General features: G+C 37.4%; 1 protein-coding gene across 2 annotated transcripts in view; it reads left to right on the plus strand.

The window, feature by feature from the left end:
• Positions 1–16,180, plus strand: part of ttyh2l (tweety homolog 2, like) — a 75,059-nt gene extending 58,879 nt beyond the window's left edge. The window contains exons 7-15 of one of the 2 annotated variants that reach the window (XM_079812749.1): positions 2,379–2,448; positions 4,808–4,863; positions 5,471–5,563; positions 5,667–5,759; positions 8,130–8,272; positions 8,346–8,522; positions 8,630–8,708; positions 9,801–9,825; positions 14,944–16,180. In XM_079812749.1, coding sequence (XP_079668875.1) covers positions 2,379–2,448; positions 4,808–4,863; positions 5,471–5,563; positions 5,667–5,759; positions 8,130–8,272; positions 8,346–8,522; positions 8,630–8,708; positions 9,801–9,825; positions 14,944–14,984 — 777 coding nt within the window. In that variant the 3' untranslated portion in view covers positions 14,985–16,180. The remainder of the gene's footprint in view (positions 1–2,378; positions 2,449–4,807; positions 4,864–5,470; positions 5,564–5,666; positions 5,760–8,129; positions 8,273–8,345; positions 8,523–8,629; positions 8,709–9,800; positions 9,826–14,943) is intronic. The other variant, XM_079812748.1, reaches the window with a different exon arrangement.
• The last annotated feature ends 224 nt before the right edge of the window (positions 16,181–16,404 follow it).

Genomic DNA, 16,404 nt, shown 5'->3' on the forward strand with positions numbered 1-16,404 from the left:
ACCCGTTTGTGACCAAACCAACAATGAGCTTCCAGTCAAATGCCGGCAGCATCCCTATGGCAATTGTGCACACCATCATTGGACAACCTATCAGAAGTCAGACAAAAACAGGAAAAGAACAAGAACACAGAGCAATAGAACAATTACAAGAAACGTAGATCGTAACAGCACTATTGGAGTATTGCTGTGTTATTTACACTTGGGGAAAAATATATATTCATATATAAATGGTAGGGTATTGATGAATTTACTTAATTTACTTTCCAGTCTTTGAGGAGCTACACATTATGAGACAGACCTGAGCTCCACCGTAAGCATGACTGTGATTATAGTCACAGGTGACACTTCAGTCAGGACCTAAGACTGCTCAATGAGGGGTCAGAGCAAAGGTCAGACTCCACAGTAAAGTGGATTACAGTGCTTGACAACATTGATTCCTTCCTTTTACTGAGAGTGGAAACAAGCCTTGCAGGGATATGTGACTCGCACGCCTGCATTCAACCCTTTTTTTAAATCCAGAGAGAATTTACAATTGGAGCCCCATGTGTACCACTCGATTGATTGATTTTGTTAAAGAAATAAATTAAGCATTAAATTATTTTAATCAATAGAATAAAAATCTGAAATGTTACTGTAAAAATTTAATCAATTGATTAAAAAAAAAAATTATAGTGACAGACAGGAAGCCGTAGACAAAGAACAAATGTATTGATTATAAATCACTTTGGGCCAGATTTACTAAACAGGGCAATTCCAAAAAAAAGTCTTGATGGGAGTGTAAAGTTCTGCATGTGATCTACTGATGATGTGCAAATTAAAGAACACAGACACGTGAATTTCTGCATTTCCATAATGACTAACGCAATCTACCAAGAGCAGCGCAAATTAGCGTATGGTTTAAGATGTCCATATTTAAGACGGTAAATAATGGTGCAAACACCAGTAAATTGACGAGTGCAAACCTTAGTAAAACACCTTGCATGATTCATTTAAAAACTCTTCTCCCATAAATTTTGCGTCTGAAAGGAAAACTCCTACAAATGAATATGCAATGAGGTCCGCCTGTCCACACCTTTTTCAGCACTAATTTATCACTGCGTGTCTTTATTAAATCCTGACTGTAGTTTTTTAATGCCAAAAGAGGGTTTGTGCTGACACAAGCTGTTAATATATTCTTATTTTTTATTATTTAATTACTTATCCTCATGTCTAGATATCTCATGATTGATTTAGTTGATTAGTAATTTTGTAAATTAATTCTTATTGATTTACCAATTATTCAAATAATTACTGAGTTCCCACACTATGTAGTCTCAAATACATGTAAAATCTATGATTTTGGATTTGCTAAATTGGATGTATTTTATATTGGTCATGGAATAATGTTTTGGTCCAGCAAACAACCTTAGTCATAACCCCAACCCTAACTTAACTGAAATTATTGATAATATTGTTTCTTAAGCCCCAATGCCAGCCCTAAACCTAATGCTAAAATTAAAATCTGGTTAAAATATGTCACATTTAAATCTAATTGTATTCAGATCTGAATGCATAAATTCAATTTCAGAGCTAACTCAGAGGGGAAGATTATAAGTGCACAACAATTTATCAATTTATCATTTTCCCCATAAGAAAGTTTGTCCTGTCTCTTCTTGTTCTTGACGCCCACTAATTTAAGCTTGGCCAATAAATAGCTTGGCCCCAATAGGATTAGCCCCTGTGTGAACAGCTCATATGGTCCTGACATTCAGCAAAGGTCTTTGGCCCAGTTTACACCTGGTATTAAGATGCGTTTTGTTTGATCGGATCACAAGTGGCCAACGCTAAATACAGGTTTAAATGGGGTCTAAATTATTTTGAGCTTGTCCACTTCCGAACACTTACAGAGGTAGTCGAAAACACATTCAACGGGATTGCTTTCGTATTGTAGACGCTCATGTGGTTGAATGCATTCGAACAGCCACTAAAAGACCGCCTACTCTCCGCATACTGACCTAACGCTTAAAAATTATGGGAAGCGCGCTAGCCAGACAGGATTTAAACTTTGTCGGCTGGAGACCCAAGTTTGGTTTAGCGAAAATCTGCTCTCTGTGTGTTTTTTCGTCGACTCCAAGCGCGTCCGTATGTAAATTGTGCATGCTTATTCCGTCCATTAGATTGAACGATCTGAAAACGGCCATACATTTACCCGCCCACAGACCCTCCCCTTGAAGAAATCAGGACAGAAGTGGACAAAAGAGACCAGGTGTAAACAGGTGTCACCTTTTGATACAGTTGTCACAACCCGATATGTGCGAACACTGGAATAACATCCACAAAATGATTTGTGGCCTCTCAATATCACAAACGTAACTGCAAATTTGTTTGATCTGTCCTAGGGCACCAGTGACTTTTGTGTCTCTCCTGACAAGTTCATTGTCAATCAAACCAAAGACTCCTTAAGCGCAGGTAAGTAATATTTCATTACTTCATATGCCTGTGTCCTTTGCACGAACCAGATCTTTTCAGCACAGATATTTTAAAGGCATATTCAACCACTTTTAGGCCATTTTATTTATTATAAACTCAGCAAAAAAAGTCAAATTTTCAGGATACTGTATTTTAAATGATCGTTTTGTAAAATCCAAATAAGATTTACAGATCTTTATTGAAAATATAAAAATATCACCTTGTTTAAATAAAACTGCACTTGGGTTCAACTACAACTTGCCTCCAGTGGAATCTCTGTTACAACCACATACTGCTACGTGTGATATTGACCCTTCCTTTGTTCAGGGACTCATTTTTCCATTTTTGTTCATCAAATTTTTGTGAAATTTGTTCAGTTGTTGAATCTGTTTACGGTCATACAAATATGTACACGTTAAGACATTTGCTGGAAAAAAAGCAGTTGATAGTGGGAGGACATTTCTTTTTTTGCTGAGTTTATTAGTGATTGAAGCCATAACATGATGGTTTCCAAATTTCACAAGTTCAATTTCAGATAATGGCACAGTAATCTGTGGCCGGAATCACAAAACATTATTTAAACAAAAATAAATCTTTATAACTGCCATTTTCTTTTTTTAAACTGTACTTGTCTTTTTTCTTAAGGTTCTTCTAAAGACAAAGCTTAATTAGAGTTTGAATTCCAAAATAAAATGTTCTTAAAGATCTTTGTAAATAATCGTAAAAGTTATGATAAGCTTCTATATTTCATAAAACACAAAGGTAGGATGTTTAATGAATTTATCATGTTGTTTCAAATATTAAGCATTACATCAATACAAGGATAGACACAAAACTGCTCTTTTAATTCTTTCAAATAAATAATATAATAATTGCTTAAATTATTCATCAGACGTAACTGTAATAAAATGACAGAAAAGAAATTAAAGAAAAAAGTAAACCCTTTACTTTTTCAATTACAGAATTTAATTATTTAGTAATGAATTACACCCAACACTGGCTACAAATCATACATATTATGATTACTAGAGATGTGGCTGAGTACTTTGAAGTGATGCCATATTTAATAATGTAAACATTGATAAGTCATGAGTCAGAGAGGGACCTCGTTCTTAATTTTATAATTACATACATTTTCAGTCACATTCAGCAGTCATGAGAGAGTGCAAGAAGGATGAATAAAGACGGAGTGCAAATCCTACATATACCACTCAATCTTTAGACATGCTCTAAAAAATATTTAAAGGGGTCATGTACTGCATAAAAATTTGTCATTTTTTCTACCCTGATTTTAGCCTCTTATTTGAATCCTCTGTTAATGGGCCTGTCTGCTGTGAGACTTCAGTGTAAATTCCTACTGCTGTGATTGGCTGACATTTTTTATGAGGAAATAGCTAGTATTACACGTGGAACTCTCTCAAAAACACGTTTTTACTATTACAGCTCTCAAGGTTAACTAATCATGAAAAGTGTTGATTATAGCATTATATATTTAGATATATTGTAATATATTTAGGTTGTGTCATGAAAGGTTGCAGTGATGAGCATTGTAGCCGATCACAGACATGTTGAGTGCATGAATGCAGTGATCTCATCATTGAAACTCAATTTCTGCATAACTATCAACTAACGTAACGTAACAAACACAATGAAAAGGTGACCATTTAGTCACTGGTTTGATTTACTGACACATAAACGGCAATAAACAATTTCGAGACAGAGAACATCTGACATTAGAATTTACATGGTTACTTCCATGTTGTGGCATGCGCTGAAATTGCGACTGATTTACCACTGTGAAATGTACTGCATACAAATAAATAATGCTCAACTGAGACATTCACATTGTTGAATAAATAAGCACATTCCTAACATTAGGATCTTTTGGAAGGTAATGTTATTTTTAGTCCAGCGATCCTGTATCGATCGTCTCTCCTCGTCATCTCACTAACACACCGGTGGTAATAATGAAGTAGGCGTTTATTTTCTTCTGCAGAGGTGCTCTTTAACCTATCAATCATAGATAGGCACATTCCACAATGAGTCGTTCTCTGGTCTTGGTTACAATAAAAGCTCTTTTTGGACTAACAAGGACATTTTCGGTTCTGAAACTTACAGGATATTCTTATAGTATGACCTATATATGTCAAAAGCTCAAGGAAAATTAGGTTTCTCAATTCATGGCCCCTTTAGAATACACAGTGCGTTAAAAAAACGCTTATAATTATTACAGAGTTAATCTGCAAGAACTATATATTATTATATGTATTATTTGTCAAGTATTTTTCAAGAATTGCACTTTCCTTCTTATGAACTTCTTACACCCTAAATGTTCACTTTGTTTCTGTGTCCCCTGCAGATATAGTGCACTATTACCTGTACTGCAGCCAGAGTCTTCCCAATCCGTTCCAGCAGGTAAATGATTCCCCGGCACGTCAATGTTCAATTCCTCCCTGAACTCCTGGCACAAGCAATTAACGGCGCTTACAGATTCATTTGACCTCTAATTGAAGCGAATATCCATGTTAAAGCCATTATAATGTTTCTGTAAGAAAAAATCTGCGTGGCTAATTAAATTATGAATAGGCGATATGAAAATAAACTTTGATCAAAGAGGGTCTCTTTTGTCTGTAGTTTTGGGATAATTAGATTTGTCTGGCTTTCGCACGTTGCCTGTGGGAATCCTGTGAAAGCCTTTCCACTGATTTAGACATTATTCTGTGCTGGTTAAGCTCCTGTTTTGGATGATCATCTATTACAGTAAACGTTCGGGGGTGGGTGGGGGGGGGGGGGGGTCATAAAGCAAATATAAGACAGATGTAACCATTAACCAAATTTAAACCCTTAATAACTGTTAATCCAGATGTAAATACATATCCTCAGTAGGGATTTATGGCCTTTTACTAGACACATACTTGCATTAACAGAAGCCATAACCTATGGCATGTCTGTGTAGTAATCCTTTAGAACAGTGGTTCGACTGCTTTAGCTCACATGTTTTGCTGTTGTTTCTGTACTGCAGTCTCTGACCATCTTCCAGAGGTCTCTGACCACCATGCAGATACAGGTGCAAGGTTTGCTGCAGTTTTCTCTCGCCGTGTTTCCTACTGCAGAGGTGAGAGTGCTGTCAAAAATAGATCAAATAAAGAGTTCTACATCATATTCTGTACCTCCTTTTCATCCAAACATGATTCATTCCTCAATATGAATCATTTCAGAAAGATCTTCTTGGAATTCAGCGTCTTTTGAACTCCTCAGAGTTCAATTTGCACCAGCTCACCGCCTCGCTGGACTGCCGTAGTCTCCACAAAGTGAGTCATCCTTCTACGAAAAAGAATATTTTAACTGTTTGTTAGTCTGGAGTAGCCATCACCAGTTTTCACATTATTTTAACAAAAAAAAAAGCCAAAATTAGAAATAAGAATGTCCATTTATAAAAAAAATAAATATATATATATTTTTTTTTTAATTGTTTCAAAACTTGTCAAGTTATTAGAAATGTTCTTTTTGTATTCATGTTGGTTTCATGTGGTTTAAAAAAAAAAAAAAACTTGTTATTTCCAACAATAATTTATTGAATTTCAGTTAAATGTAATGAGTTTTCAAAGCATATTTTCCTTACACCTTGAATGCATGCAAGTGTACACATCTTAATTATTATTTAACATTTAAACAGGTTATTATTTAACATTTGGTTTTTACAAATATCATCTATTATTAATTTATACATCATGTTTTTGGGGAGTCGCACCATTTCATAAAAAGGTTTTCATTTTACAGAAGCAGTTTGTAATTTCCCACCAAGAAATCATAAGAAAAAAGTCAAACTATTTAATGCAAGACACTACAGGCAAAAAGATTGTGTTTTGTATTTTTCAAAAATAATGCCTTTCAAAACATGTTATTTCAGACTAGTGTAAAGAAAAACATCCGCCATATCTACATATGTAGAAGGGTTTTACAAAGGGGGTTGTTCATATATAATTTGCCTTTTATTTATAAAAACATGGTGAAAATGAGATTCCAAATCCCCTCTGTAAAAACCTTTGATTCTAACTCAGACAAAATGAAACCTGGCTTTATCCAATGTTCATATTTCTGTTCTGGGAATCTATGCAAATGAGTGCATATTTAATTAGATTATGCCTAATTTGCATATTTAAACAAAACATTTCAGAAAACTTGTGATACAAACATTTCTTGCAATTCATAATGTAATCAATCAACTGGAAAGCTATGGTGATACACTATGGCCCGGTTTCACAGACAGGGCTTAGACTAAGCCAGGATTAGGCCTTAGTTCAATTAGGACATTTAAGTAACTTTTATAAACGTGCCCAAGAAAAAAACATTGCTGGTGTGCATCTTGAGACAAAACAATGCCACTGACATATTTTAAGATTTGTCAGTGCAAGATTCTTTCAGTTAAAATAGCTCAAACATGCATTTTAGTCTAGGATTAGCTTAAGCATTGTCTGTGAAACCGGGGGTATATTGCCAAAAGTATTGGGACACCCCTCCAAATCATTGAATTCAGGTGTTCCAATCACTTCCATGGCCACAGGTGTATAAAATCAAGCACCTAAGCATGCAGACGCTTCTACAAACATTTGTTAAAGAATGGGTCGCTCTCAGGAGCTCAGTGAATTCAAGTTTGGTATCGTGATAGGTTGCCATCTGTGCAATAAGTACATTCGTGAAATACTACTTAATATGTCATGGTCAACTGTTAGTCGTATTATAACAAAGTGGAACAGCAACTCAGCCACGAAGTGGTAGACCACGTAAAATCACAGAGCGGGATCAGCGCATGCTGAGGCTCACAGTGCACAGAAGTCAATAGCTACAGACCTCCAAACTTCATGTGGCCTTCAAATTAGCTCAAGAACAGTGCGTAGAGAGCTTCATGTGATGGGTTTCAATGGCCGAGCAGCTGCATCCAAGCCTTACATCACCAAGAGCAATGCAAAGTGTCAAATGCAGTGGTGTAAAACAGAGCCACCACTGGACTCTAGAGCAGTGGAGACGTGTTCTCTGGAGTGACGAATCACGCTTCTCTGTGATTATGCCAAGTGTGAAGTTTGGTGGAGGGGGGGTTATGGTGTGTGTGGGGGGTTTTTTCCCAGCGGTTGGGTTTGAGTGAGTTCCCTTAGTTCCAGTGAAAGGAACTCTTAATGCTTCAGCATACCAAGACATTTTGGACAATTTCATGCTCCAAACTTTGTGGGAACAGTTTGGGGATGGCCCCTTCCTGTTCCAACATGACTGCGCACGAGTGTACAAAGCAAGGTCCATAAAGACATGGATGAGTGAGTTTGGTGTGGAGGAACTTGACTGGCCTGCACAGAGTCCTGACCTCAACCCGATAGAACACCTTTGGGATGAATTAGAGCTGAGACTGTGAGCCAGACATCTCGTCCAACATCAGTGCCTGATCTCACAAATGCACTTCTAGAAGGTCAAAAATCCCATAATAAATTCCCATAAACACACTCTTAAATCTTGTGGAAAGCCTTCCCAGAAGAGTTGAAGCTGTTATAGCTGCAAAGGGTGGGACAACTCCACATTAAATCTATGTATCTATTAGTTGTATCTATTAGTTAACCTCTTCTACCTTAGTGTCTTGCCTTAAAATTAAATGAATGCTCTCGTGTTGGTCTAACAGTATTGTGGTTATGCAGGACTATCTGGAGGCTCTGCTGGGTGTTTGCTATGATGGTGTGGAGGGGCTCCTGTATCTGTGCCTGTTCTCTCTGCTGGCAGCTTGTGCCTTCTGTGCCCTTCTGTGTGCCGTCCCACGTGCCTGGACCCTCATCGCCATCAGGTACCATCCCTGTTGCGTCACTGCGGTGCGTGGCATCAATCGATGTAGCTGACATGTGTTTGGTTGTCCCCAGGGACAGGGATTATGATGATATTGATGAGGAGGACCCCTTCAACCCAACGAGACGCTTCACTGCGTATAATCCCAGCCGAGCTCAAGTTCACAGTTTCTGCAGCTACAGCAGCAGCATGGGCAGCCAGACGAGCATTCACCCTCCGCTGCAGGCCACATCCAGCACACCAGAGTACATGTGAGTGAGTGTGTGTGAGTGTGTGTGAGAGAGAGAGAGAGAGAGAGAGAGAGAGAGCTGTTGTTTTCTCTCATGCTGACCCACTTATCTTTCCTCTTCTCCTGCAGGAACCAGTCCATGCTGTTTGAAAGAAATCCTCGCTATGAAAACGTCCCATTGATTGGGAGTGGTTCACCACCACCATCGGTATTTTGATTTTTAATCTTCAATTTACTGACAACATTTCCTCAATCATTGTATGTTCTACTTATATGCTACTGTTCAAAAGTTTGAGGTTCAGTAAGATTTTAAATAATAATAATAATAATTTTATTCAGCAAGGAATTAAAGTAATAGTTCAGCCAAATATTTATCTATATATCCATCTATCTATCTATCTATCTATCTATCTATCTATCTATCTATCTATCTATCTATCTATCTATCTATCTATCTATCTATCTATCTATCTATCTATCTATCTATCTATCTATCTATCTATCTATCTATCTATCTATCTATCTATCTATCTATCTATCTATCTATCTATCTATCTATCTATCTATCTATCTATCTGTCTATCTGTCTGTCTATCATCTGTATACAAGTGCATTCACAAGATGGTTGAGTGAACACTAAGGTAATATAACTTCAAAGGATCATGTGAAGACTGGACTAATGGCGTTTAAAATGTTAACAATATATCACAATATTTCTGTAGCCTGCAGTAAAAAATCTTACCGACCCCAAGCCTTTGAACGCTAGTGTGTATTCACAATAATTCTTAAATATAGCAAATGTTTTGGCATAAATGAAATCGTAATGGTTCTGGTACTCATGTAGCCTGTGTTAAAGGTGGCTTTGTTTGATTGTAGAGCACAAGATTATGAGAAGCTGAAAACAGATATGGAGCATTACTGCCCCCTAATGTTTCCTTTTTTTTAGTGGAGTATCCATGCAGATAGAAAGGGAATAAAGAGAAATTACTATTCGTTGTTAATACTAAATTATGAATGAAAATGGATTAAAAACAGTCCTGCTTTGATTTAATTCGAAGCCAGAATTGTCCATCAGGCTCATGCAGATTGTGAGGTCTAAGATGAATCATAAGTGATGGGGTGTAACTGAGAGGAGTCGTGTTGGTTGATGCATTGCAAAAGGCATAAAACTCATCACAGGACAGTCTTCTGTCTAATGAACCGATTCCCGGCTTCATTTTAAACTGTCAAGACGCTGTATTCACACAAAGATATTTTACAGCTAATTGAGTTCTTTTCCTGTCTTTTATCACATTTGAAGTTGTATCCCCAGACATTTAGAAACAGTAAGTGCCTACCCCCCACAACCCCACCCCCTCCCCACCCCAACTATGCTTCTGCCTTCCTTCAATATTATGCCTTTGTCCTCATTTCCTTCACCTAATCCATAAACATTCTGTACGTCCCTAGAAAACTTAAGAGCACTGAGCAGTTTTTGAGGTTGTTGTCTTTTGCTGTTTTTGCCCTGATATTCATAAGTATGTTTCCCACTCAGCTCTTTTCCTGCACTAATACACAACCTGAAGGACTGTTCACACATACAGTGATTTTATTGCTGGAGGTTACCAGGCATTACTTTTGTATTATTGCCCAATGCATGAGCAGAAACAAATCATATCGAGCAGAGAAATTGCTTCCAGTAACTTCTCTATCTTGCAGACATTCACAGTGCTTTCAAGTCCTCCTGGGACCATTGATATTTACAGATTGGGATGTTGTAATTATCTATCTGTATTCATAAGCATATGTAAAATAACGCGATCATTAACATTAAACAGTATATAAATCAAAACTGCCTAATGTTACTGAATGAAATGTCGATCCAAGGCGAGCTATAGGACAGTGAAGCATTAGGGGTGTTGATGGACTTGATCTACTCCATCCGTGTTTTGATCATCGTTCTGAATCCCATCCAGATGTAGTCTTTGACAAAAACATAATTTTCTCAGCTTTTTGCTCAAATTTTTTTTTTTATGAAACGTACCCACATTCAAGTGTTGATAAAAAAATAATGCATGAAGATAGATTAAATTGATCAAATACGCTGGCAGTGGCTGGAAACTTTGGTAGGGAAAGAGTTAATAATAAAAAACTAAGTTTTTTTTTTTTTTACTCCTTCCAAATGAAGAACAGCCAATGCATATCAGGGGGCTTTATATATTGGGACACACCTTTTAATTAATTAATTCTGGTGTTTCAATCAGACCTACTGACATTAATATTAGCACAAAAACTGTGCAGCAGGAGCTTCATGGAATGGGCATACACTCTTAAAAAAACTTTCTATATGGCACCAAAAATGGTTCTTGGCTCGTAATCATAGGGGAACCTTTTTTAGTGCTATATAGCACCAATTTTGGTGCTTCAGTGGTTCTTCAGCGGTTCTTCAGAGGTGCTATATAGCACCTTATTCAAAGAACCTCTGAAGAACCGCTGAAGAACCACTGAAGCACCAAAATTGGTGCTATATAGCACTAAAAAAGGTTCCCCTATGATTACGAGCCAAGAACCATTTTTAGTGCCATATAGAACCTTTTTGTTTTAGAGTGTATGTAAATAGGAATATATATACACACAGTCAAACCAAAAATTATTCAGACACCAGTGGACTACCAGTAAAATTGATACAAATGTGGGACCAAAATTATTCAGACACTTTGACCTGACCATGTTTTCATGTTTCCGTGTTTTTTCTTTAATTGCTAATGCTAATGCCTTTTACACCACAGACTGAACAAAATTAAGCATTGCTTGGTCATTGGTTGATCTAAATTGATATTATTTGATTGTGCTGACAACTGATTGGTTGATTGTAACCATATATATATATATATATATATATATATATATATATACTTTTGCCCTTTATGCATTCAACTTGGCTAGAAAAATCTAATAAACATATAATAAATAAAAAAACTAATAAATTATAACTGTAGAGTGCCCTTAACTTGTAAATACAATCTTTCCAACATGACTTGAATGCACCATCATCTAAAGTATCTGGTGGGAAACAGATCAGTCAAAGGCTGTGAAATCACCCTCTATACCCTTAAATAGGGCACTATTTGAGGGAACAGCCATTTGTAGTGGTGTCCAAAACCATAGTGGACGTTACTGAGTGCACTCAAATACCCATAATGCACTGTGAGAGTCGCACGCTGAATAAATTCCCACGTCTGACCAGAAGAGACACCCACATCTGAATCATCCATCCATTTTCCAAACCGCTGATCCAATGTGGGTACAGCATAATATCATACAGGTATAAATTCATTTTTAATTGATTATCAAGTTTAATTACGGTTTAAACAGTTTCCATGGCAGAGTTCAAGATAAATCTTTTCATTAATACTGGAGCTGCCAGTTTGCTAAGTTTCAAATGATTATTAAACAGCAAGCACAAAGTATGCAAAAGCGGCAGCCCTTCATACACCCGGCGCAGTGCAACACCAGGTGCAGTGCAACACCAGGTGCAAGTGTTTTTTGCTAGTTTCAGCCGACGCAGTTATCATTTTCATGTTCAGCACCACGTTGTTTAAATATCAAATGCACTTGCCCACCCAATCAGAAGCTTGGCCCATCCTGGCCCCACGTCAAATAACCGATTTCAATATTTCAGCTCCAGATTTTGAGAGAGACCATGCAGTTTTCGGTTGATTGTCATCAAAAATCTGCTTGCTATTTAGAAACTAGAAAGACTGTTTTAAGTCTCTTTTTTTCAGATTTTAAACCGATTTTTAAAAGACGTGTAAGAACTTGCATGCTGTTTTCATGCACCCAAAGCGCGCACAGAGAACTGCGTCTAGACGGTTCCCATTTGCTTCTCATGTTAATTTCTTGAGAATGATAGTTTCTGATAGATCTATTTAATGAGTTCTTGAACCGCTTCGTCTCCCAGCAATACTGTGTTTTATTCCTCAAAGAATCAGCGTATTTGAACGAATCAGATTAGTAAATTATTTATTTAAAGGTCCCATGGCATGGCATTTTTCTATTATTTTATAGTGTTTCCTGAGGTGTACTTATATTGTTAGTATGATTTTTACATCATAAAATGTCATAATTTAGAAATAAAAGGCATTTTTTCTATACTGCTGTTTGCCCTGTGGCTGAATGCCCTGCTTCAAGAGGCGTGTCTGCTGTGAGACTTCAGGAAAAACGCCCACTGTTGTGATTGGCTGACATCTTTGCATTTTAAATGAGCGGAGGGGGCGTGGTTTAACGAGGCACGAGCAGGCACGAGTCTGCCAGAGACAGATGGACCTGTGTTCACTTCACATCAGTTCTCTCAGCATGTCTCAGTTCAGGGTGAACTGTTGTAGTTACTAGAATATACTTCAGGTTATTAGTTTATTTCTAGTCAGAGGGGCTGTCACTCATGTCAGAAAGTTAGTAAATTATGGATCAGCGCTGACTCGAGACGCGAACCGTTTAGAACGATTCAGTCCGATTTGGTGAACTGGTTCGGTTCACTAAAAAGAACCGATTCAAAAGAATGATTCGTTCGCGAACAGGACATCACGGAGACGGAGCGATTGCTAACAAAGTTATTTATAGTAACTACTGAGTTATGAGAGCGTTGTCTGTCAGCGCGAGTTTATTGTGTTTGTATCTGAGAGTTCTGAATAAACACGAGTCCCAGTCACACCGAGTCCTCTTCATCATTATTCTACCAACTTTGTAACACATGCAATGTACCATTACAGCGAGATGAACGAGTTAGTAAGTTTGATTAAAGCATTATTTCTAGATATGTTCCAATCATATGAATAGCGTCAGTGATGCGCATTGAGTAACTTACACAGCGCAAACAAAGACACAACAGCAGTAATCGAATGTAATCCAGTTTATTGTGGGGAAAGCTGGCTAGCCTAGCCCAGATTCACGCTTACCCCCCTTCTGCTTAATCTCACGCCGCGTTTGGTGCCTCCGCTGTGGGCCAGATGCAGTACTGGGGGTCGGGGATGTTGAAGGCCGAGCTTCGGCGTGTGTGAGGTTTATCTCTAAAGATGTTACTGCTGATGTTAAACAGAAAAGACTGTATGCACATTTTAGAACAGATAGACGCGACGAGGACGTACAAAACACTGACTCACAAGATAGAAAACACGAAAACACCGTTCTGTCGGGAGAGAGAGAAGCCGCAGCGTGTGCACGAATAATAAATAATTAGCTACACATCAGAAATCAATGATCACAGATCAGAAGGAACTGAAGAAAGACTTCTGTTTTCATTTGTACATCCAAACACTGAGAAACTGCCAGTTCACTCGTTCACAAGTAACGTTAATGATCTCGAGTGTTTGCATGGGCGTGGCAGATTCTCTGGGCGGAGGAAAGGGAGGAAACCGTTCCTGCTTGGACGTCAAACCAGGAGGCTTCAGGATTGGCTAGTCTGGCCTGTCATTTTCTCAAAGGCAGAGAGAGACAGCCAGAACTCGGGTTTACACCGATCAACATTTCTATCCACTTGGGGACAATATTCAGGCTAGGGGAACTCATATTAATGTTGAAATACCTCATAAAATGAAAATTTCATGCCATGGGACCTTTAAGCTACCCATTCATAAATAGAGGTTGCGATATTAATGAAGCGGTTGAATGAGGGATTCAACTCACTCAATTCAGCACCATGATGACCATTTTAGTTTCATATTTAAAAAGTAGCCTATCATTTAGATAAGTACTAGCTTGGCTAATAAGGCTACATCTTCAACAGTGTAATTAGATTACTTTACTATTTACTCTCTTTCTTAAAACCATTCCATTACTTGTTATTATAGCCTACTTTCTAAATCCCATATCAACCTCGACCAGTTGAACAATATAAAGATAGACATGAAACTGCTCTTTTAATTCTATAAAATAAAAATTTTAAAATTGCATAAATAATTATTGAAATTACCAGAGTATTTAAAGGGTGAAGGTTACATTACATTTTAACATAAGATGTAACATTTTGATCTGACATAAGAGGATACAGATATGACATTTAAAAATACTGTTCATCTCTGCCTTTATTGCTCACTGTTATTTCAGGGGTTTGATCTTCTCTCGACTCTTTGACTAGGCTAGGCATGTTACATATTAATTGTTAAAATATTACAATTAAAATCTGGACCAGAATGAACTTGTATAAAAGCTCCTTTGCATTGAGCCCTGCACATATAGAGAGTTCCTTTCAAGTATACTGGAGGTGATTTTGAACACAGCTAGTCCTCACTTCTATTGGTCATTGCTCATTTGCATAAAGACACAAAGCATCAACTCATTGAAAACGAGTGTTTTTTCTCACTGACAATCACTGTATGCATGAGTGAACAAGGCTTGAGGGTTTTCACACATGCCTTTATCAAATTTCGCGTACCATGTTTCTCTCCCTGTTTCTTTATCAACTGCAGTATTCACCCAGCATGAGGACCACCTACCTGTCTATGACTGACGCCCAAATCAGACACTTCGGGACAGACTTTCAGGTGTAGGTTTTCTGGGTCCTCATCCCAAAGGAGTCTCTGGCGGCGTGAGATGAAGATTGAAATCACTCATCATCGTCTTCGAATCATTTCAAAGGACGCATGTGGATGGTAAAGCACAAATATTCAAAGGGAGTTCTCAAAGACTGCATGCCATCCAGACGGTTAAAGTAGCCTACACTTCTCATCTAGAAAGGCTGAGGATACCTCAGAGGTTTATGGGTGAGCTCTGATCACGTGTAAATATTCGCTTATACTCCTCAGGGGCTCGTCAGATCATTGATCAAATGGTTTTCTGTGATAGCATAGGACTGGATCAGAAAAAAAGATCTTAAATGTCTTAGAATGATAATACTTAAGCTTAGATTATGCAAATGGCGATTAATAGCTAAAATTAATCATGTCACGTCACTTCAAAAGAAAGAAAGGAAAAAAAAATTATTGCATTTTACCACACAAAAGCCTTGAGCTCCATAATGAGCCTTAAATTAATACTTCTCTGACTTTTGTACTGATGTAGCCTGAGAGAAATGATCAGTTTGGATGGCCTTCTGCGATCTGACAGACTAAATGGTCTTCCGTAATGATATTTCGCATGAGGAAAAGGTGTTTTGTTTGGTGCCTCTTCTATGTAAATATACTTCTGTGCTGTGATCATGTGATTTCGCCTCATAAATGTCTGTATTCTAGTAGTCAAATAGGTCTGCTATTCATTCCAGATAAAATTCACGAGGCTCACAGCACAGAACAAAGATAAATATTAATCATTTTCTGCAACAGTAGATATGGGGATGAACAATTTGGATATGGAAATCACTGACAGACTAGATGTTTGTTTGGTTCAAGCTTCGTAAAATATATTTGCCCGTATGCTTGTGTACTCAAACTAGATCAAACAAAGTTGACAAAGCCTATTTTTCTAGGTTAAGCATTTTTGTTGTGTTTCAACTGATGTACTGATATGGCCATTTCTAAAGAAAAGAGGCTCGCTGTTCTGTTGTTTATACAGACAGCTTATGATGCCAATGAATGAAAAATAATAAAATTAGATTAGATGAAATATGTTGAATTCTACCATATTGTCGTTATTTCTTTGTCTACATTTTTTATTGTTCATGTAATGCGTTTTTGTGACATTTAATTCAATAAATATTTTTTTTAAATTAAAAGTTATGCTTTATTATTCTTAATCCATGCTGTAACATACATTTGTAACTTCAGTTCTCACTGTGTGAAAATATGGTTTGATATGAAGGAACAATTATTCTGTCATTATGAAGTGAATAACACTGATGAAGACTGGGTCAGAGCATCTCCAAAACTGCAGCTCTTGTGGGGTGTTCCGGTCTGCAGTGGTCAGTATCTATCAAAAGTGATCCAAGGAAGGAA

This window comes from Gobio gobio (genome assembly GCF_949357685.1).
Source record: "Gobio gobio genome assembly, chromosome: 1".
Classification (NCBI taxonomy): domain Eukaryota; kingdom Metazoa; phylum Chordata; class Actinopteri; order Cypriniformes; family Gobionidae; genus Gobio; species Gobio gobio.